The 24,332-nt window shown below is 43.1% G+C and overlaps 1 protein-coding gene across 1 annotated transcript in view; it reads right to left on the bottom strand.

The window, feature by feature from the left end:
• LOC146870049 (transmembrane and coiled-coil domains protein 2-like) overlaps positions 1-24,332 on the bottom strand; it is a 590,085-nt gene that overhangs the window by 358,024 nt on the left and 207,729 nt on the right. Inside the window, exon 2 of the mRNA XM_085625961.1 lies at positions 4,780-5,714. Coding sequence (XP_085482087.1) covers positions 4,780-5,714 — 935 coding nt within the window. The remainder of the gene's footprint in view (positions 1-4,779; positions 5,715-24,332) is intronic.

Raw genomic sequence — 24,332 nt, 5'->3', positions numbered from 1 at the left:
AGAGGTTTTGTACTGTGGTATCTTTTAATAACAAATTTGGCCCCTGACAGTATTAGGCAGCCTGTAGAACTGTGGTAGCTTTCTCTGCACCTACAAGTTGGCCCAAAGGCATTAGGTCATGTTTAACAAAATCTTTAGAGTATTCCAATTGTTTACTGAGAAGAACCTCCAGTAATTGCTCTATGTTGCCATCCCCTCATAAGGAATGGTAAGGGAGCTTTCACATGTTACAAAGATTGAACAACTCTTCTAATGATAGTGGGTATCTGACTTTTTTACCTAGCACACCCACACTCCTGTTGTTATTTCAGAGAAAAAGAACTCCAACCGAGTGCATTGTCATTTTAGTATGCATTCAAGACAAATAATCTGGGCTAGATTTTCTTTCAAGATTTAAGTTCAAGTTGATTTTGCTGATGTCATTTTCTTAGGGCATTACTTAGAAGGTGGATACCTGGGCAGGATCTCTTTGATACTTTATCACTGGACAGTGTTCTCTAGGATAGACTCAACTCGGATGGTCTTCTCTAAAGTGCTCTTCTCTGGTTGTCCATTCTCTTAGGTGTTCCTCTCTGCATGATTCTTCTATGGAAGTGCTCTTTTGGAAGTTCTTCTCCATGTAATTTATCATAAGGTTGTTTTTCAGCAGACCCATCTCCTTCGTTACCTCTTGTGGCTGTACTTATTCAGTTTGGGCCTCTAATCAATAGGTGTTGCTGAAGTAGCAGGTTGTGGTGCAGGACTGGATCATCAGGCACAGCAGGTGGTGTTTTAGCTACCAGACGTGTGTCGGGAGTAGTGTTTGGTAAGGTTTCTGTTACAAAAAAAGTCTTTAAAACAGCAGCAGTGTTCTGAGATCCATGCTTAGAGAGAGGAAAAACGGTCTCATATTTGCTTGCCCAACTGGGTAAGGCGCTTCCTAAATTCTGAAAATGACTGTCAGTTTTCACTTATGTTCAGCCTATGTATCAAGTCAATAAAAAATTATTCAGCATAAGCCATAAAAGACGCAATATGATACAAAACCAAAAGAAAAAAGTAAAATATAAAATTGATAAAATATCATTATGACAACAGGGAAAACACAACATACAAAGGTAGATCAATACAAAATATATTTTCTGAAAGTATGTAAAAAATTATTAAAATATCATTACATCATTCCGTACAAGGTTTATAAGGTGGAAAAACGACATGGCAACAAAGTCCAAGCTTCAATTAATAAAAAGCGCCTTATCAGTTAAAACAACTGAAAGACATAAAAAGGACTATAGAATCTGCTAATGCGGGGCACAGGCAATTCCCTTAACCACAGAGGAATAATCTCATACCTTTTTCTAATCACTAATGCCCTTCTGATAAAGTTGAGTACAGTATAACATATTTCTATAGTAGGGAGAATCTGTAGGAACGTCAGGCCTTCCCTCTAAGTTCTCAATTTAAATTTCTGTGGAACATGCACTAAAAAGAAATGTCTAGGATCTGCATATAATGGGCAAAATATAAAGTGGACAAGTGCTTTGCTCTTTTAAATGGTCACACCTCCATTGGAGTAAGTCATTTGACCATACACATTGCAGGGGAAAGGAAACCTTAAGATGTATCACGCACAATCTATTCATACAAGTAGCATTCCTGTTTTTTCCTTTTGAAACCTTACTGATGTGCTGATTTCAGGAAAATGTTATTTAATATGACTGGGTTGGAATAACTGTACAGAATCGTAAACAAAATACACAAACACTTCCCCCCCTCCCCCCACAGGCTTCTTGCTCAAATCATTATCAAATTTAAAATGTAATAGTTATAATTTACAGTCTGTTTCAGGATTCCATGAGTTGTCAACTGGTAGTGTCAGAGTCCCATAATGGAGAGATGTTTTGTCAGAGGCTAAATCATGTATTAATGGGTTTTTTTTTTTATGATCGTCTCATCAGTCATTGTGATCAGTGGAGAGTGCCTTTGCAGGACTGTGATCACACTGGAAAGAATAGGGATAATGTGTGAAAATGTCTGAAGCACTATAATTTTCTTAGAAGTCCATGAGCACCTGTTTGAGTATGTCTACAAGGGTAGCATTGCCTCAGTAGTTACTGACGTCAAGTGACTGTACGTAGAACTACGATTTCCTCAAGTCATTTTGAGCATTTGTGAATGTGTTTCTAAGGTTATGGTTACCTGAGCAATGAATGATCTTCAACAGTTCAAAGGTTCGAGTGAATGTTTGCAGGTTATTTATGTATCATCAGTCATTGAGCTTCTATGAGAAATTGTCTGTAGGTCTACAATTGCCTCAGCAGTCATTGATCTCCTATGTGAACAGGTGATTGTATCCTCCTTTGACCGTGATAGTTTAAATAATACATAGATCAAAATAAGCTTGCAAATTCTTAAAGGCTTAACATGCCCCATTTCTAGTTCAGCTAAATACCATAAGTGGGCCAGTACAGCTGTAGATACCATTGTCCCTTCTCGAATTAAGAAAATAAAGCAAACACACAAGGAAGAGGTGTGGCGCCGTGGCCAGGGCGACTGACTCCAGAATCTGGGGATCACGGTTCGATCCCCGGCGCTGGAGGCAGATTAGCCCAGCACCATGTGACTCTGGGCAATAGCTTGCTTAATCTTCCCGACGGCCCCCAGCGCCTAGAGACCCTTACAGGTGATTGTTCGCACTTTACAAATGTGGATTATTATATTTATTATTATTATTCTTTCCACTGAGTCAAGTACCATTAACTCATCTACTGCTTCCACCCATCATTTTGACCAACTTAATTGGCCTTCCATTAACGATTTTTCGTAATACACTAAAGTCTGTAATTGAGGCTCTCCTCTTGATCCTGGTCCTATTAGCATAATCCATAAGGATGTCCCAAAACTCACTAAAGCAGTAGACAAGATTATCAATCCATCGTTAAAATCTGGAATTGTTCCTATTGATTTGAAGTAAGGCGTTGTTAAGCCTTTACTTAAAAAACAGTTCTTGTCCCTTAAGACACTGCTACCTACTATATAATACCTATAATTGAATTGATTCCTGCTGCTGTTAAAGTCTTAAAATATAGCAGTGTAACAACTATGCATGTATAAAGGAATTCACTGCAAGATGACTCTCAGGTTGGCTTTTGTTCTCACAGAAGTAAAGAATCCATAATAATTGTCTTTATGGATTATCTGCTGATAACTGCCAACACTAATTTCACCAGTGTCTTAATTTTACTGGACCTTTTGTTAGGCTTCACCTTGTGGACCACAATCTTTTAATTTCCAGATTGTCCGAATAAAGGAAAATAGGAACTGTCTTACCACAGTTGAAATCTTCTCTTGATAATCACACCCAAAGGGTAATGTTAAATAACTTTCTCTCTCCTTTATCAATAAAAACTGAGGTGCCTCAGAGCTCTTTCACCCTGCCTATTTAACATCTATGGCAGGCCTCTCACCTGGATCATCAGAAATTATGGCTGTTCATTCTAGCCTTATGCTGAACAGGCTCAGCTTGTTTTCTGTCTAACGGGTCCAAAGTGTTCCAAAACAGTATTTCCAGATTGTCTTAATAAGATCAAACATTGGATTGATACATCTGGCTCAAAATAAGCAAGGAGAAAACCAAGATTCTTCTAACAGGCAAGGATTCTGACTCTTGGCTTGCTGTCCCCTGGCCTACTGCCTCAGGACCTCCCCTTGAGACTCAATCTTAAGTAAAAAGCCTCAGCTTAAAATTTGATATCCAGACCTCCTCGGTTAACTTAACCTGTTTCTTTTTTCTACACAAGCTTAGACCCATTCTTACTTTGCAATCTCTCAAAGCCAGGTAAACAATAGTTGGAGTACAATTGGTTATTGGCTCAACTAGGGCAGTTCTCATTATCTTGGCATCTCCAAATAACAACTGTCTAGACATCAAACTATTCAAATTCAAACTGCTAGGGCATTTGTCCAACATTACCACTGTACTTCAGCAAAGCCTACCTTTTCCAAGCTTCATTGGCTTCTTATTAAAAAACGATTCTATGTCTCTGTCCTGCATGAATGTTTATAAATTTCTGATCCCAAGTTGATCAAAACCAAACTCCCCAATCAACTTAACACTACCACCTTCATTCTGCTCAAGTACATCTTCTGGTTCCTTGATATAGAAAAACCCAATCTTTCATGGTTCTGGCCTTCAAGAACTAGAATGAACTTTCTATTGAGATGAGACGATACCTTCCTGTTGGAAAAATTATCAAAACACATTTTTTTTGGTCATAATTTTGCCTCTTATCTTTTTCTTTCGTTAGACTCTAGCACTAACAGACATTTGGCTGTAAGTAGCACTTAACACATACTCTTTAACATAACTCTGAGGTCTTCTGTGAGCATGTTCTTGTATCTGCAAGGGTGATAGCATAATCAGTCACTGAGATCATGTGTGAATGTGTATACAGGGCTGTCATCTGAGCAATTACTGAACAGTAATTGATATTGTGTAAATTTGTCTGTACTGTTATGATTCTCTCAGCAATCTATGAGAAAATATCGATGTGTCTGTAAGACTGTGATCAAGCTAGCAGTCAGATATAATTTGTTTGAGAGGTGACTGCCTCACCAGTTAAAGAGCTAGGTGAATAGGATATAATTACTGCACTGAATAAATTCAGAACACCCCAGTGTCGGATTTTATCAGGTGAGATTCTTTTATGGCATCTGACACGGGACAGTCCTCAGTCCAGCATGAATCTGCATTACAGACTCAAAGTAGAGCCCAAGTGTTCCCACATGCATTCTCCTTACCTATAACGTTCCTCCTGCAAACACTGTGTCATATATGTGTAGTCTCTCTGAAGCTGGGCTTTCAGGTCCTCCATGGAATCCTCTAAATGTGGCTGGCTGTCTTTGATCTCTCGCAGCTCCTCCAAGAGGGTGTCAAAGTTAATTTGATTACTGTCCAAAGTGTTAGATTTAGGGCTTCCCATTCCCCCAGGTCCTGCTTCCGAGTTACTGCCCACTGCAGATCCTGAGGTGGCACTGGAGCATTCATCGTCACTGCCATACTTTGGTCTTGATATCAATGTGGCACTCCCACTCAAGGTCCTTGAGGCTTCCTGTGGATGAGGGTCCTCCAACATGTCCTTCATGTGTGCAATGTTGTCTGCACTACCAAATTTGTTCCTGATTAGGCTGGCAAACTCAAGGGGTTTGGAGACAACAGCTGTATGGGTAACCTGTGACAGCCCTGAGAGTCCCCCCTTAACACCCTCTACCACTCCTCCACCAAAACCGCTGATGCCAGCTCGAACATTGGCTTCCACGCCCTTGAGGCCCTGATGCATATCCCGGAGCACACCCTTGTGCTGCCGGGAGATCCCATTCTGCTCGATCTCCTTCAACTTCTTGTGATAGTGTTCCAGCTTCTTGTGCAGTTGAGCGATGGTCTGAGCAGATTTCTGATTCTTCTTCTCAAAGACCTGTTTGATCCGAGTAGCTTGCTGCTTGTCTGCATTGTTGGCCAGCTTCAGGTATTCTGCCACATTGTCATCCCGGGCTACTTGCTCCACTTTAATCTGCTCGGTGACCTTGAGAATCTTCTGGTGAAGATGAACAATGGCGGCCTTCGCCCTTTGTGGATCAGGCACACAGTCAGGGACATCCAGGCTGATGTTGCCATCAGATCCGCCATGAGTGGTGTTTGGAGGCAGACCAAGTGTGTTCAAGTCTCCTTTATGAATCTGAAAATAAAGAAAAAGTAAATGTCTTCTGGGTATAACTACATCACTCCTGATCTAGGTAAAGTAGTATCAAAGTTTAAGACTCTGGTAGTGCTTTGACAATGCCTCAAACCCCTGATCTTCAATGCCCCAGTAGCAGAATGCCACATACAGCTTTATCAAGACTGGCAGACCATCGGATATTCTTGAACTGTCACTACTGTATTTATCTATGCCAACCCAGCTCAATTCAGAAATGCAAAAAATCCAATAATATCTTACAAGTGAAATATTGTCTAGTCCCTGACAGTGTCTTCCATTTTAGATCTGAAATACCCAGGTCACTCCAGTATTGTCCCTTATACAGTCCCCGTCATGACTTGGCTAGTGTATTTTAGTTCAGACACAACATACCATTCTGCTGCAGCAGGGTCTGACTGGCCTATAGAGGAATCGGGCAGTGCCTGATGGGCTGATTTGACATATCAATATGTGGGCTGGTTGTTTAGCATTTCCGGACCTTGCTTTGTGGCCTGGTGGGTCGATTTTTACTGTTGATTTATTTGATAACTACTACTGTTTTAGCTATTAGATTCACTAATGGGGGCCCACTTTTATTTTGGTGCCCGGGCCACTTTTTTGCCCCATTCCAATCCTGTACTGCAGTTGTAGTAAGATATGCCACTCAAGGATTAAAATTCAGCCCTGCATATTATTCCAGAGCAGTTTCCACTGCAGTATCGCTTACATAGCTCAGTTAATCTATTTTTGGTCTGTCAGCAGAATCTATGTTTCTCCATACGTCTGTTTCATTCTTCAGAGATTACATTACAATGTATGTCTTCTATTACAAGCTATTATTGTGAAAACTGTTGTAGAAAAGGATACTCGCAGACCTTATGCCAATTTCAGATGTTTTTAACATTACCAAAATAAAGGCTTGTTTCCAAGGCTTTTTCCAGTCTTGAAAGGATCTCTAGAGACCCTCACAAAACAGTGGAATAGCAGATTGTGGTTTCATCCACCTTCTCCTGCCTTTCTCAGATCTGCTCAGACCAGAGTAAAGTGGGGAATGATGGCAGCACTGTTCCGCTCCATTCGTCATCTCCCCTGTTACCAGTGGGTCTTCACAGACCCTAAATAACAGGGAACTGTTGCCCACATTGATAACCGGTTCACACAGAACTACTGCTACTGAGAAGCAAGTTTTCCTCCGAAGAGCACAGCTTTGGGTAAGGGTAGGTATGCACAGAGGGTGGTTGGGCAGAGACAGGACACCACAAAATGTAAATTCTTTGGGAATGCGACAGTGAGACAGGTGAGGGCAATTGTGAATAACAGTGAAAAGTTTGCGATGCACACCTTATGTTCTCTGAATTCATCTGAATGTTTATCTTGTTTAATACTTTACATATTGTAAAGACGTGCAAGCACGGTCTGCGCCCTGTCCCATTGCGTGCACTTGGGTTTGCACATATGGGCACGTATACAGGGTGCATGCGCAAAGACACACAATCCAGGCCAGAGTTTAGGTCACGCAGTTACTTGTGAGATTGACCACCTGGGGACAATCGAGAATGTAGATTTATAGAGAAGCCAAACTAGAGCAGCTTATGAGAGTTGTGCTGTAACAGAGCAGTGCGCTCCGACGCACCGTTGATATTCAGTGAAGAAGACGCAAGGTAGTCCAGCAGTTGGGATTTTAAATCAAACACATGTTACGGTGAGTGGAGTAAAATATTGCCGGCACAGTTAGAACGTTGAATTGCAGGTTAACATCTCTGAATGGGGTTATATAAATAGAGGGGATTAAGGAAGGTTTGGTTAATCATAGTTATGTGGGGGTTGAACTGAATGGGCATTATCAAGGATGCAGGGGCGGTTTGTCAAGACACGTTCAGTACAAAGAAATTGGCAATGTTTGAATTTTTGTCAAATGTGCAAGTTAAATTAAATTATTTAACTGGTTGCAGTTAAAATTCGTTAAATACAGCCTTTTATAGAAATAAGTAGAAATGTCATGTTCACTGATGGCGGTGTTTAATTGTTTGTTTTGTAGATACCCCTGACGAAGGGAATAGATATTCCCGAAATGCATTGGGTGTTGCCAATAAAGTTGTGACATGTGGAAAAACACACTCCTTCCTCGTTTGTGTTACCTTTTGGAGTACAACTGACGCATGAGTAAAATAAATTGATAACAATGGAAGAAGCGGTTTAAAGAATAAAATGAATAAGAGTACAAAGAAGAAAAATTGAATATTTTGATTTATTGGACTCATCATAGTCCAGGACTAGGCTGTGCAGCCGGAAGGGTTCCCATAATGTGGTTCCTCTGTGTTTAGAGGTGAGGGCAATACCACAAATGCTTTTGGTGTGTGTTACTTCACCAGAAAATGTTTCATATTATGGCAGAGGAGTGAAAGGCAGTGCTGAGGCAGGGGGCAGGACACTAAGCAATGTTTAAAATTTGGGTGAGTGGTGGGATCCCAGGTATATATGAAAATTGAACATTTGAAAATTGGGTGGGGGGGAATATCGAGGGTGGTGTGGAAGGGTGGTTGGATGTCAGATTCTATTAATATTAATTTTGGTTGTGGAGATGAGGGAAATGGTGCGATGGCTAGTGTGTGGTTGGGTTGAATAACAAGACACAAGGTCTAATTATAAAATTACATTTAGCATGGGGAGGGCACTGTTGTCATGCATGGATCAATATGATTCCTGTACCTCTGTGTTGCTGATCTAAACAGAGCCAGAAGATTTGGCATGAATAATAAAAATTGCAGGCAACTGTCAATAAAGAGGATGCTTTCACTTTTCACTTCAGGTTTCTGAGTGACATTATGGACAAGTTGACCTTCGTTCTCCTCGTCTACTTGTTGTCACTCAGAACACTTGGTAAAAACATCTCCATTATTCTCAGTTACCAATTAATATTTATATCTGCAGTTCTTTTGTCATATGCCTTCAATTCCTGCCCAATGTACAGAAGAGATACAAATACAGGCACATAACTACCACTAGTGCAGCAGGTGCAGTGACACTTGGGCCCAGAACACTAATAATTCCTATCTTTTAGCCCCACAACAGCAGTCAACTGAGCCATTGTCCGTGCTTGCACCAGGGTCAACAGCATTCGAGCTACGCTACTGTGCATACAAACTATAAAGTATCCATTATGATGACTCCTCGGCTGAAAGCTTTGTACCCTAATAAATTTACAGGTAGTCTACTGAAAACTGCTTCTGTAGCTATTAAGTAAGAGCTTTTGCAGAATGGTAACACACTTGTACATGTGCCAAACAAGGTAACCACATCAAAGGTGCAGTGGCTAATAGTATAACACTTAATTTATAAACAAAGCTTGAAAACCCCCCACATGAAGTCACAAGGGGATCTATCTTACAAGGAGAGTGCCAATTAGATTGGAGGAGAAAGCCTCACCCAAGATTTGTGGCATGCTTCATCATTGGCGACCTCATCCCACCCTTATGGGATGGCACTACCAGCGTGGACTCCACCTCAAAAAGAGAGAGTTCTTGATAAGAAACTAACTGGACAAGATGGGATCCAGACAATCTAAAAACACATTGAGGTAAACCCAGGGTAATACCATTAATAATGAACATCTTAGGTGCAACGAAAACTAACAAATTGGGATGGTAAGTAGGTTCGATGATTAAGCCCACATGTTTCTGCCTACATACATGCCAGTACTGGTCAGAGGCATTCGGCAAAGCCAACGGGGATCCCTATCTCTATTCCTTATACTAAAAAGGTATGGATAAAGTACAGAGATGTCAGAACGTGAATCCTACCTTCACAACCCTGGTAACCATGGTCCCTACAAAAAGGATAATATATAAGCAACATCTCATTAGAAATCAAGAAACAGTCTTTGCTTGGTACTTAAGTGATCAAACACATGCAATGTGATAAATGCTTGTCGCACTTATGTTATGAGTATATTGTGACACTGCGTCTGCAAACTAGAATAACACACTCGTGCTGGGTGAATACTTCCTTGAGTCTTTACAAAAAAAAGGTATTAAAGCACACACATAGGTCCAGTATAAATGGTCTGCAAGCCCAATGATGCATTCAGATATCAGGGTGATCAAGAGTTGTTTCTACTAGCTTTCTATTCTGGGACCCTTGCTCCAGGCCAGGCACATCACCCTTGGTGGCAGGGTGATTGTAGTAAGAGAGCAACAACCTATGAACAGTCATAACAATTGTGAAATACTGTACCCCACCGCCTTATTCTGATTATATATAGATGTGCAAACATTGTAGCATAGCCATTTTTTTTTGTCCATGCTTGACCCTTACGGTTGAACTGCTTACCCTAAACTGGTTACCTAGAGCTTCATTGTCTGGAAGGAGGTGGTTCCACAGTGCAATTATGTTAAGAGGTAAAATGAGTAACTCCTATTATAGTTTGTCAAATTCTTTCACAGGGAGCACATCAGGAAGATTTTGGCGTAAGCATTTTATATATATTAGTCACCTATATTGCTCTTCATGATTAGAAAATCTTTCACCCATGGAATGAGTTTTACTGATTGAGTTCTCAACATTCCCATCAATAATCTCATTGTGGTGAGAACGGGGCTTATGAATATTGCACTATTGTTGCATGTAAACCTGCCATTGTAGATATATAGGAAGAATAAAGGACCCCTAGTCCGATGGAAGCATGCCATCAGTCAAACTAAAATCAAAGTACAAAATATACATACATCTAAGAAGTTACCCCCAACACGATTTGTGGTGGAGAAAATATTCAAATAACACTCTTCCACTTGTTCTATTTGGGGGAATTCCTGGTATCATTGGTGGGAGTGAGAATACCCTCTATCACATACGTCCAAAACCCCCTTCATTGGTAGCCCAGACGTGGGTCCCGTGCTCTCCATGCCACTGGAATCAAGCTATCCTGGCTGAAGAGGGGGGGGAATCCCGAAACCGGTCCTAGGATGCTTGTTGTCAGTCCAGGGAGGACCTGGCTTGGCAGTTCGGGCTGGACTGTTCCCATGAGGCACAGGGTCAAGACTGATATGCACATGGCTGGGTTAAAAATGGAATGGCATGGTGAGCAAAAAAACGATGGACTTAGGCCTAGATCTGTGTACTGGTGTGAATGTATGACATTATTCTGCATTCTGTCCATCAACTGTTGTTTTTGCATTTGTCCCTCCAAGTGGGACGGGTATGCCCAGACGTGGGTCCCGTGCTCTCCATGCCACTGGAATCAAGCGATACTGGCTGAAGAGGGGTGAAACCCCGAAACCAGTCCTAGGATGCTTGTTTCCAGTCCAGGGCGGACCTGGCTTGGCAGTTCGGGCTGAACTGTTCCCATGAGGCACAGGGTCAAGCCTGATTTGCATATGGCTGGGTTCAAACTGGAATGGCATATGAGCAAAAAAACGATGGATTTAGGCCCAGATCTCTGTACTGGCGTGAATGTATGACACTGTTCTGCATTCTGTCCATCAACTGTTTTTGCATTTGTCACCCCGAGTGGGACGGATATGCCCAGACGTGGGTCCCGTGCTCTCCATGCCACTGGAATCAAGCTATCCTGGCTGAAGAGGGGTGAAACCCTGAAACCGGTACTAGGATGCTTGTTTCCAGTCCAAGGAGGACCTGGCTTGGCAGTTCGGGCTAGACTGTTCCCATGAGGCATAGGGTCAAGACTGATTTGCATATGTCATTCCGAGGTGGGCTTAGATTATGTGATTGACAGAATTCATGTTTCCCCGTTGCTTTTATGGGGGAAAATTTGGACCTCAGAAGAGCTGTTATTTTCAAGAGGTATTTTAAGAGACTGTATGAACCTTGATGATGCAATGGCGGTACCATGGTTACGCTATGTCAAGGAAACTTTTTATAAAATAGGCCTTGTAAACTTTTATGAAAACCCGGAGTCTATTCAATCTAATATGAAGTCGATCATCAAGAATGTATATCATATTGCTTTAAATTTGTCTACAAAAAAACAAAAAACACAAAAACCAGGAGTACAGTTCCTCTGGGAAGGGAAAAGGAAGGGGAGGGGAGAGAACTTTATCTCTATAAAATGCCCTCACACACCTAGCAAGGTGTCATGCTTCATCATAGGGCTATGCTCCTCGTCGGGCCGGCGCTGCAATGCCCGACGGGCTCCCGCGAAGGGGCTCTTTATCGGAGTTCTTTTTAGAGATAGCCGTATGGGTGCGTGGGGGTAAGTGCAACAACTGTAGTGAGTGTGAGTGAAGTGAGTATAAAATAGGTCTGGTATTGTCAGGCAGAGAACAATTTTATTCTGGTGGTATACCAGCCTAGTTAAAATGATAGGCTCCCGTAGGGATTATAATGTTCCCTCGGGAAGTAAGAGGGTCGACATGTTTCTTGCCGTGTGCCCAGAACGGGTCAGTGGCAATTCTTGAGGACCAGTGACAGGCAGTGCTCAGGTGAGTGAATATATAGTTTCTACTACATTTTAGGTGAAAGTAAATTTATACTTCACCATGTGTGTCCATAAGATCCCACAGGGGGGAGTCAGGGAATGGACCCACTGTTGTCACACCTAGATAAGGGAAGAAAAACAAAAACAACACAACAACCAGGGAACAAAACGGACAACAATCAGTAAGGACATAGTAGTCATGAGTAAACAATTGGTAGTGATGTGCGATGCTAGGATGGCGGTGTACAACGAAGGCATGCTGAAACACCATGCTAGGTGGTGCCCAATACACACATAGTAGCTCTAAAGTGCCAAAGGAGGGTGGACTGATATGGGGTATGTGCCGGGGTGCCGCGGTGCGTGAAAGCCGGACGGATTATCGGTGATGTAATCTGAAGGTTACAGACCCCAAGTGCCGGAGTGCCACAAGGTGTGGAAACCGGACGGATTTTCAGTGCCGAGTGGGGCTCAAGGTCACGGACCTGGTGCTAAGGTGAACTGAATTCGGTCGTGTACTCTAAATATTAAAGGGGGCCTGGAAATTGTCATGGCGGTGGACACAGGAAAGTATTGATGTAAACTGCCTATGCCCAGAACTCACCCCTAGGGTACAGCCACTTGCTGTACGGGTTAGCATCAAGACCGGGAGAAACGGGGCTCGCCTTAAGGAAAAAAATGCATTTTAGAATCGGGATGCAGAACTTAGAGTCATGACGTGCGTTTAATAATTACGGATTGAGGTGAGCTTACTGCCGTTAGAGTCGAGATAAAGAAATCAGAATCTCGACGTGCGTATTAGTAATACTTACAAATTTGGGCGCGCTCACTGCCGTTCACCTATTGTGGCTTGTGCTTCCGTGAATGAAACGCGGAAGTCGAGATCTAAATAACGGAAGTCGTCGCTAGTGGCTAGACCCGCAACTAGACCGTAATGTCGTGCGGCCATCTTGGTAGTATGGTTGTAACTTTATTAGTAAGGAAAGTGAAAAAAGACGTTGATGGAGCGTCATGATTGAATATGAGGGCATACAAACCGTGGTATACCTGAAAAACTTTTTGCCCAAATTGGGGGGAGTTGATGAACAAGGTTGGGTTAATTATTTTTTTTAAAACGGGAGGGAGGAAGGTATTGGGAGCGTCACCTTGATAATAAGTGTGGGTAAAACCAGGGTGGAGGAACACGTGTCTTATAACTTTTCTTATGGTTTGAGGACTAGGCACTATTTGTATTCATAGTTTTCGCAGGACTGGAGGATACAGGTCCTGGTTAAAGCACACGGACCTGAAAGGGAGTTATGAAATAGAAGATTCAGCTCATGGGCACTTATTGTATTCATAGTCTTCGCAGGACTGGAGGAAACAGGTCTTGGTTAAAGACCACGGACCTGAGGGGGAGTTGTAAATTAAACGGTTCAGCTCATGGGCGTGGCGTGAGTTATGAGTTGTTGAGAGTTGTCCATGGTATATCATCGTTCAGGCCACGCGTGTGACTGGAAATTCTGAAAATCCACTGTTGTTCCTTGCGGAACAAGGCCTCCTTGTTAATTGCAGGGAAGGCTTGCAAGATTGTCCATGTAAGATCATTGACAGTTTGATTGTTTTCCAGAAAGTGGGAGCACATTTTGGTGTTGGCCTTTCTACACCTGATGTTGCTTCGATGTTCGGAAATTCTTAACTTGACCGGTCGTGTCGTCATCCCTATATACTTCAATTCGCATGGGCATTGAATCAAATATATGCAGTTGCGCGTATTGCAGTTAGTGTGTGTTTTTTGTTGCCAAATTAGGGATTCTGAAAGTCTGATATTCTTACTTGTTGTTGTCAGCGAACATGCCGTGCATTGTCCACAAGGATGATGACCCGTTACCGGTGGTAGGTCCCACAGCCGTTGGCTAGAAGATGGAAGTGGTCTGGGTCTGGTTCTGACCAGTAGATTTTTTATGTTATCAGTTCTTTTGAAAGCAAATCTGGGTTTGGGGATTTGCCAATCTCCAACCGACAATAGATTCCAATGTTTATTGATGATCTTTTTGATGGAGTTAGATTCCGGTGTGAAGGTGGTCACACATGTAATTTGTTCAGAATTGTTTTTTACTGTGGGGGTCAGCAGAACTTCTCTGTTAGTGTTGCGTGCTCTTTTATAAGCATTTTGTGTGATGGCCCTTGGATATTCTCTTCTCGTTAAGTGGCCCGTTAGGTCGTGTGCCTGTATTCTGAAATCCTCCAATGTGCTGCAATTGCGCCGGAGTCTGAGGTATTGTCCATATGGCAAGTTGTTACGTAAGGCCTTGGGATGGAAACTGCTGAAAAGCAGTGGACTATGACTGTCAGTGGGCTTTTTGTAGGTTTTTGTGTTGAGCCCTGTAGCGGTTTTAAAAATGAGAAGATCAAGAAAAGGGAGTTCATGGACTGATGAATTGACCGTGAAACGTAAGTAAGGGTTGAGACTGTTCACCCATGTGACGAACAGGGGGATGGAGTTCAAATCACCCTTCCAGAAGATGAGAATATCATCAATGTACCGTCGCCACAGGGTGACGTTTTCCTTATAGATGTTGGTCTCGGTCAAGATGTAATTGGCTTCGAAATGTGCCATGTAGAGGCATGCCAGGCTAGGAGCGAAGGTGCTCCCCATTGATGTATCTTGGACTTGGTGGTACATGAGGTCTTCAAATTGGAAGTAATTCCTAGTTAGGGCAATCTCTGCACATTCCATGATAAAGGATATGGGTGTTGCAGAAACCCATGCTTGTGCTCGGAGTACTTCCTCCACAACGTCCAAAGTGGCCCTCTGTGGGATGTTGGTGTAGAGGGCCTCTACGTCCAAGGTAATGAGGGCGTCCACGCTAGTCCCTTTTTCTTTGGTTTCTCTGATGATGTTCAGAACATCCCTTGTATCAAGTAGAAAGGTGGGGGTCTTCTGCACCAAAGGGCGTAAAAAGTGGTCACAAAACCGTGAGAGGGGTTCTAGGACTAAGTTGATTCCTGACACAATAGGTCTGCCAGGAGGGGGAAGGACACCTTTGTGGATTTTGGGTAGTGTGTAAAAATACGGTATGCGGGGATCAGTGTTAATTAGGAATTCTGATTCATTTCTTGATATCCAGCCTTGTGTGACTGCATTTGTCACTAGAGATCTTATTGTGGTGATCAGTTTTTTTGTAGGATCCTCTTTGATTTGAACGTAGTACCGTGTGTCACTGAGTTGTCTCAGACATTCTGTTCTATAGTCTGTGGTGGACATGATGACTATAGCTCCCCCCTTGTCAGCTTCTTTGATGGTGATTGATGTGTCATTACTGAGATTGGTAATTGATAGTTTTTCCAAATTGGAATTGTTGTGGAAGGTTTTTTTCTTTGTCAGAGCACTGATTTCTTTAATGACTGCTTTTTCAAAAGTCAGGATTTCTGGTGGCACCATAGCTGAGGAGGGCATGAAGGTGGAGGGTTTTCGCATCCCTGAATCAAGTTGTGGGGATGGAGTTTGGTCTTGGAAGAAGTTTTTTAGACGGATTTTTCGGAAGAATTCATGCATTTCACAATGAGTCCTAAATGCATTAGGACGTGGAGTAGGCACGAATCCTAGTCCCTTGGTGAGGACGTCTTTTTCTGTCTGGTTTAGTTGTCGGTGGGATAGATTCACTATTAATTTTTCTTGCCCCTGTGGCTCCTGAGTTCCATCGGGCCCGGGTCCGTTTTGTCCTGCCAATGTACCTGTTTTTGTTGGTTGTAGCCGCCTCTTCTTCTTCCTCTGCCCCTGCCCCAACCTCTGCCTAAAAAAGGTTGTTGCATAAAAGGGTGGAATGGTAATGGTCCCTGTTGGAAACCCGGTGGTTGCCACATCTGTGGACCAGGGAAAGGGGGCATTGGGTAGGCGTACTGTGGATTTGGTAATCCTTGTTGTTGGTAATGTTGCTGGCCTTTCCAGCTTTCAGTGCTGGAGTTGCTGCTATTAGAGGTGGTTCTACGACGTGTGGTAGTACTGTCGTCTGATGAATAATCGCTTTGAACTTGTTGGAAGTCGTCTTTTAGATATGGGTAGATTTTTTCTTTGTTGAAGCGCCCAATATCTTTCTGCAGTTTACTAATTTTTTGCCGCATTAAGTAATCCTTGTTCTCAGCGATCTCGCTGTTGATTTCAGATAATTTAGCTTTGTAGGCCGCGATGGTAATACTAGCTTTTAGTGCTCCCTCTGCAACGGTGATTTGGATGATTAGGTCGTCAGCCAGCCGTTTTGCTGTCTTGATAATCAGTATCAACCAGTCCCTAGTGCACTTCCAGGCAACTAGGGACCATTCCTCCTTGAATTGCTTGTCATCTAAGAATATCCTTGGCATATTTGAAACAATCAGTCCATTGGGGGCTATGTTGGCACGTAAGTATTCGGTCATGATTGCCCCATGTATGATGATCTTCATTAGTTGGCGTTTCATATTGGTAATGCTATTCCAATCACTTCCTTGGCTGGTGGTAGCCATGGCTCCGTCTGCATCTAGTAAGGATGGTGTTTTGAGAATTTCAGACACCAAGTCGTCATCAAAGGATAGTCCCTGGTATTGTTCCATGGTAGTGGTTGTTCTGGCAGGGAGGGGGAAGGAGGGGTAGGGAAAAAGCGGCAAGTGTCCGCTAGCCCGAAGGGCTAAAGTTCCACGGCTGAGCCGCCGTGCATAGTACTCCAAAAGGGTGGAGGAACCAAGAGCTTTTTTATGAGGTCCTGTACAACGCTCCAAGCTACATACACAAAAACCAGGAGTACAGTTCCTCTGGGAAGGGAAAAGGAAGGGGAGGGGAGAGAACTTTATCTCTATATAATGCCCTCACACACCAAGCAAGGTGTCATGCTTCATCATAGGGCTATGCTCCTCGTCGGGCCGGCGCTGCAATGCCCGACGGGCTCCCGCGAAGGGGCTCTTTATCGGAGTTCTTTTTAGAGATAGCCGTATGGGTGCGTGGGGGTAAGTGCAACAACTGTAGTGAGTGTGAGTGAAGTGAGTATAAAAAAAGGTCTGGTATTGTCAGGCAGAGAACAATCTTATTCTGGTGGTATACCAGCCTAGTTAAAACGCTCCCGTAGGGATTATAATGTTCCCTCGGGAAGTTAAATTTGTCTAGTCAGGATAGTAACACAGTGGCATATGTAGCTTTAAAACAACAACAACAATTCTACTTGTCTTTTACTACTCAGGCTCATTTGCGCTTTTTAATGACAAGATTTGGTTTAAATACACTGCATTTTCTTGTGGCTTTTCCAAAACAGGGGGGATGGTGTGAGAGACTTCCCCCTTGTCCATGTAATAATGCAGCCCATCAGAGCACAATGCATCTTATGCTTTTTTGTTTACTTTATAAAGATCCAAGAGCCCGTTTCATGAAGTCCATTCTAAGGGACATTCGTCCCTGTACTTATCAAGAAGGTTTTGATTACCTGAGGTCATTATCAACCGTTACCATTTGTAGCTCTGTGCTCAGTTTTATCAGAATTGTTCTTTTAATTAGGAAACGTTATGAATCATGAACAAATTTTATTGATTTTATGTAATTTAATATCAACTTTTGGGTACTGTTTGCTAAAATCTTTTGTATTTTAAAATGAATGTACGGACTTTCTTGTAAACTTTTATGATTCTTTTGAATCGAATAAAGTTCTTTGACTTGATTTGACTTGACTTGACTTGCATATGGCTGGGTTCAAACTGGAATGGCATGGTGAGCAAAAAAACGATGGATTTAGGCCCAGATCTCTGTACTGGGGTGAATGTATGACATTGTTCTGCATTCTGTCCATCAACTGTTGTTTTTGCATGAGTATATCATCACCTGGCATGTGATTGATCACTTGAGACTTCTAATGAAATGTTGCATATATATCATACATATTTTAGGGACCATGTTTACCAGGGTTGTGAAGGTAGGTCTCACATTCTGGCAACTCTGTACTTTACCTTTACCTTTACCTTTACCTTTCTAGTGTAAGGAACAGAGATAGGGATCACCCTGTTGGCCCTGGCGAATGGCCCTAACCAGTACTGGCATGCATGTGGGCAGAAACATGTTGGCTTAAAATGGAAGCATGGGTCTTAGTACATACTTACAATCCCAATTTCTTGGTTGTAGTTATAGATAAGGTTTTATTATTAAAGGCATTACCCTGGAATTACTTTAAGGTATTTTGACATTGTCTGGATCCCGTCTTGTCCAGTTATTTTCTTATTAATAAATCCTTCTTTTTGAGGTTGAGTTTGTTCTGGTAGTGCCATCTTACCAGGGTGGGATGAGATCGCAGATGATGAAGCAGTCACAAGTAGTGGGTGCGGCTTCCTCATCCAAGCTAATTGGCACTCTAGGTTTGAGATAGATTCCTTTGTGACCTGAAGTGTTTTTTTTTATTAAAGGTTTGTTTATAAATGAAGCGGTATGGACTTACATTAGCCTTATACTATTAGGCAATGCATGTGTCAAACAAGACATTCTGTGCTTAAGTGGGTCCTCACCAGTTCTCTACTTGAAAAGAAAGGAGTCACTTGATGTGTGTTTTTGCTCAATGACTGAGGGGTCCGAAAGAGATGTTGATCATTGGAAAGAGACTAGACACTATGAGTAGCTCGCCTTAATGACTATTTTAACCTACTTTTACATGCAGGCTCTTTTCAAATCACAACTTGCGAAAAAATTGCACAACAACTAAAAATATGAAAGGGATGAGAATTGTAAGTAAGTAAGTAAGTTTATTTTATGCATAAAATTAATTAAAATCATTGCATATGTTAATCGTACAAAGAAAGGATAGTTACATGATGATTCAGATTATGTACAGTATAAAAGACAATGTTCTAAAAGTATACAATACAAAAAGGAAAAAGTTAAAAATCTTAAAATATGCAAGCGAGAAAAGATTGTCCATCGTCAAAGGGAAAAACTCTACTTTCCTGAATCATTAGGGAATCTAATCCTGATGTTCATTTCTTGGACCATGTATTATTTTCGATGTCTGAAATTTTATACAGGTTGGCAGTAAATTAATCTAAGTTATTTAATCTTTTCCCTGTAATGTCCAAGAATTTTGCAAGGCTGCAATTTAGTTGAGTGACGGTCGGATTGAAACATAGAAGTACTGCTTGTCAGCAGGACCTCACGCCGCTCTGTTTAAATAAAGGCTTTAGTAGTGATATCCTTATATCTTTCAGTTTGTCACATATGCAGATGATGTGGATAATGTTCTCTCCGCCCAGACAACATAATCTACACTTGTAATCTAGTCCTCTTCTTTTCCATGGCGGTAATAAAGCTTTTATAGGTCCGACCCCCAATCTTAACTTCAGGAATTTTTGTTTTGTATGAATCTTTATTCCTAGATCTAGGTAGGTTTGGGGTTTGCCGTTTTTGTAATTGTTAAGAACTGTCCGTCCGTGCGCTCGTCTTGATAGTGCTTCCTTGTCTAATGCGAGGGAGATACTTCTTGTCGCTTTTGTTGTTAGCTATTTAAAGACAGTGTGAGTCGCTGAAGTATCCCATAGGTTCTCTAAACCTAATTTCGCAATTGAGTCTTTGAGGTATTTGTTAGTTAGAGATTTGCTGGTTCGTGTTATCTCTATCCATAGAAGATTATTTAAAGTGCCTTTTTCCGCTAGTCTGATTTTATGCCAGGTTTTTACAAAGGCTCCCATTCTCTCCACTATTTGGTTTTGTACACCAAATTCTAGTCGAAGTTGGGCAGGGGAGACATATCTAGGAAGTTGGAATATTGAACGATATGAAGTTGTTATTATGTTGTTTAATGTTATGGCGTCCCTTCCTCTCATTTGTTCACTCCCATATGTGATTTTATGTTGAAGTTTAGCTCTCAATACTTTTAGGAAGGGCTCCAGAGAGAGGTCTGGTAACAAATTCTTTAGAGGTTTGAGTGCCAAACAAGTCGTCATCCCTTTTCTCCTTAAGGTCTCCAGCTGTGGTTTGCATGAGGCGTTGTGGTCCAGGAGGATCCCCAGATACTTATAGGAAGTTACTTGCTGTATTCTTTGCCCGTCAAGGTACCACCTTGGTGTTGACTTTTTATGGTAGTTAACTGCCATGGTCTTTGTTTTTGTGAAATTTATTTTTAAAATGTTCTTTTTTGAGAAATCATTAGTTGTATCCAAGAGGCGTTGTAGCCCAATAGGGGTGCGACTGAGTAGGACTAAATCGTCGGCATAGAGCAGGTTTGTCAAGGTTTTTCCTCCTAGCGATGGACCATGAGATGAACATCTATCCAAATCTTCAGGCAGATCACCCATAAACAGATTAAACAACACTGGTGAAAGGACACAACCTTGCTTGAGGCCTTTATTTGTTGGGATTCTTCTGGATAATCGAGAGCCTTCTCCCAGTTTTATCCTGATCCACGTATCTGTGTACAGGTACCTGATTTGGTTCAGGAGTGTGGGAGGGATTCCCCATCTTGCCAGTTTGTTCCAGAGTATATTACGGTCCACATGATCGAATGCTGCTGCATAGTCTATGAAACAAAGATACAATGCGTATCTATTCTCTCTTGCGGCATCCATAAGTATGGACAGGGCCATGATGTTCGTTGTCGTTCCTTGGCCTTTTTGAAATCCAGTCTGTGTTATGTGGATGATGTTGTTTTCTGCTGCCCAGCTTGTTAATTCTTCCAAAAGGATCCATGCGTAATATTTAGCCTCTACATCTATCAGGGTGATCAACCGATAGTTGTTTAGTTTATCGCGCCCTCCTTGTTTATATATCGGGCTTACAATTGATCCCCTCCAAGAGTCTGGTAGTTTTATAGATGTTAAAGCAAAAGTATACACTGGTTCCAGAACTTTGCTCCAGAAATCGGGGTCTTGTTTAAATAGCATTGGTGGTATTCCGTTGGGACCGGGTGCTCCTGTTCGCCTGCCTTTAGCTATTTGTTTCTTGATCAGTTGTAGTTCTTTGTCAGGGTTCCCCACCGTTGATATCAATATGTTTGTTTTAGTCAACTGGTCTTTATTCTGTTCTGAGGGATAGTAATTTCCAAGCTTTACCTCACTTTTCTCATTTTGAGTATTAGCTGCAGCTGTTATATAGGGAGGATTGCTACTTGTTGTGCTTGTTATCTGAGCTCCCACATCTAGTTCTAAATCATTAAAGTGCTTAAATAAATAATTATTCCATACTGCTTCCGTGACATTGGAGCTGATCCCGTGGTGTCCTGGTCTCAGCAGCTTTCTGACTTTCTGCCAGAATTTGGCGCTGTTTTTTTGTTTTGCATCATAAAAAAGTGATGCCCAGGCTTTGTGATCTTTCTCTCGCTTAAGTGATTTGATTTGATTTGATTAAGGATTTCTAGAGCGCATAGTTAGCCGCGGGCGTCCCAGCGCTAACGTAACAGCTTGACAGTACTCCTAGGGATGGATTATTGGGGGAACAACCAGGTTTTCAGCAGTCTGCGGAATGATAGTAAATTGTTTTCTTTGCGTATGTTAAGGGGGAGGCTGTTCCATAGCTTAGGAGCGTTATAAGAAAAGCGGCGGCCGCCAGTGCGAGCTTTCCTTATTCTGGGGACGCTCGCCAGAAACAGGGTGACTGACCTGAGCTGTTGGGTAGTTTTGTGCGGCATGATGAGAGGTCTCAATATTGGTGGGCCTTTGCCTTGTAAGATTTTGTGGGAGATGCACAAGGCTTTGAAGGAGATGCGTTCTTGGATGGGAAGCCAGTGAAGCGCCTTAAGGGAGGGTTTGGCTGAGCATCTAGATTTCGTTCCAATCAGTAATCTTGCTGCAGCGTTCTGGGTGTGCTGACGTTTTTTTATGACAGCTACAGGTGCGCCTAGGTATAGGGCGTTTCCGTAGTCTAATCTTGATATGATGAGGCCCTGAATCAGAATTTTCCTAGACGGGGGGGGGGGATAAGCGTAAGGATCTTACGAGCTGCTCGCATGAGTCCAAAGCAGGTGCCGGCTGTCTTTCTCGCTTGGGCTCTGAAACTGAGGTCCTGGTCTAGCCAGAAGCCTAGGCTTTTGATTTCTTGTTTTGATGTGGGGGGGTGCCCATGCTAGCTGGCCAGGCAAGGGTTTTGGGGAGTTTGTTTGGGTCGCCTAGAAGCATGATTTCGGATTTCTCTCCGTTGAGTTTGAGCCTGGAGTCTCCCATCCATATAGATATATTGTGCAGGCAGGAGACTAAGTTCTCCAATGATTGATCGGCCTGGTTGATGGAGACGGCTAGTTGTGTGTCGTCGGCGTACATGACCACCTTTATGCCGAATGGAGAGGCGATGTCGTCCAAAGGGGCCATGTAGACATTAAAAAGTGTGGGGCTCGGGGAGGAGCCCTGAGGGACTCCACAGTTCAGGGGGAGAGATTTAGAGTGACCGTGGCTGTCGGCCACTTGGAAGGTCCTGTGTTCCAAGAATGATTTTAGCCATGCCAGGGCCGTCTCCGAAATGCCCGTTTTTCGGAGACGGTGGAGAAGGATGGTATGGTCCACCGTATCGAAGGCGGCACTCAGGTCCAGGAGGAGCACTGCCACTGATCCTCCTGCATCCAGAATGGACCTTGTCTCCTCTGTTGCGGCCAGAAGGGCGGTGTCAGTTCCCTGTCCAGGTCTGAACCCTGTCTGCGAGTGGCGAAGGAGGTTGTTAGTCTCTAGGAATGTTGAGAACTGTTCATTCACAATTCTCTCTGCCACTTTGCTGATGCCTGGGAGGAGGGAGATGGGTCTAAAGTTAGAAGGGTCCAAGGGGTCTAAGTGAGGTTTCTTTATGAGTGCACGCACTGTCGCGCTTTTCCAGCTGGCGGGAACTATCCCGCTGGAGAGAGAGGCATTTATCAGCCTCATGAGATGGGGGGAAATGGTGGGGGCTACTAGTTTGAGTTTGCTCATGGGGGCTGGGTCATCCGGGGAGCCACTCTTCACACGATTGAGAGTGTCCAACAGCCTTTCGATGGTGGCGGGGAGGAAAGCTTTCAGAGTTGGTGCGTCTGGGTCGATGGGCCCAGCTGGGAGGTTAGTTGGGGGATAGGTATTGGGGAAGGTCCTGATGATTTTTTAAATTTTGGCTCAGAAAAACTCGGCGAGTTGGGTACACCTGGCACCGGTGGGATCGGCGGCCGGCTGCGGTTCAGGGACTTTCATGAGACTTTTTACTATCCGGTAAGTCTCCCTGGAGGAGTTGGAGCCAGCCATGATTTTTCCTTCGTAATACGAGGCTTGTGTGTTTTTGATGAGGGTTTTATATTGCTTCATGGCCGATTTATAGGTTTCTTTGTTGTTAAGGTTCCAATCTTTTCTCCAGCGACGTTCCAGTTTTTTGCATTTTTTTCGGAGATCTCGTAGTTCCGAAGTGAACCAGGGGGATTTGTAGGAATTCCTCTTACTAGGGAGTTGTTTGACGGGGAGAACCGCGTCCAGAGACGATTCAATCCAGTCACAGAATTGGACGTCTGCTAGTGAGGGGTCCGGATTCAAGGTAGGGGTAGAGGCTGTGAGCTGGTGAGTCCAGGCATCCGTGTTTTGTTTGTTCCACGGGCGCAAAGGCGCTTGAAGTGGAAGGCTGGGGCTGATTTGACTGGCGATTGGGATTTCGAGGAGGATAAGGTGGTGGTCTGTCCAGGGGATGGGTAGGGGAGAGGATGTGGAGAGTTCTTGAATATTTGAAAAGATAGGGTTCAAAAGGTGGCCCTTATTATGAGTGGGCAGGAGATTTTTCAGGGAGAGGCTGAGTGCTGAGAGATCTTCTTTGAGGTCTCCCGCTATTTTGTTCCCTGGATCATCGAAGTGGATGTTAAGGTCTCCTAGCACTGTAAAGTTGGAAGATGAACAGGCCAGGGAGGTGGCAGTCTCTACCAGAGAGTTCGGGAACTGTCCAAGTGGCCCCGGGGGTCGGTATATGAGTAAACCCGACAAAGTTTTTTCCGGGGAGAGATGTAGGGAAAAATGAGCGTTTTCACAGTTAAGGACTGGACTGCCCTTAAGCTGGCAGGTGAGGTGAGCTTTTGTGATTATTGCTAATCCACCTCCTGATCCTTGCGGTCTGTCCAGATGTTTAATGTTATAGCCCTGAGGAAGGGCTTGGACTATGTCTGGGTCGGATGCGGAATTTATCAGCACTTCAATGTCGTTGTTCAGAATTAGTAGATTTATTTCGGTGCTGTGCTTGGGGAGTGATCTGCAGTTGACCAGAGCCATTTTGATTGTTCTCTTTT

Source organism: Triturus cristatus, chromosome 1_1, assembly GCF_964204655.1.
Source record: "Triturus cristatus chromosome 1_1, aTriCri1.1, whole genome shotgun sequence".
NCBI lineage: Eukaryota > Metazoa > Chordata > Amphibia > Caudata > Salamandridae > Triturus > Triturus cristatus.
Note: the sequence above shows the minus strand (reverse complement) of the source record. Positions and strands in the feature narration are given on the sequence as shown.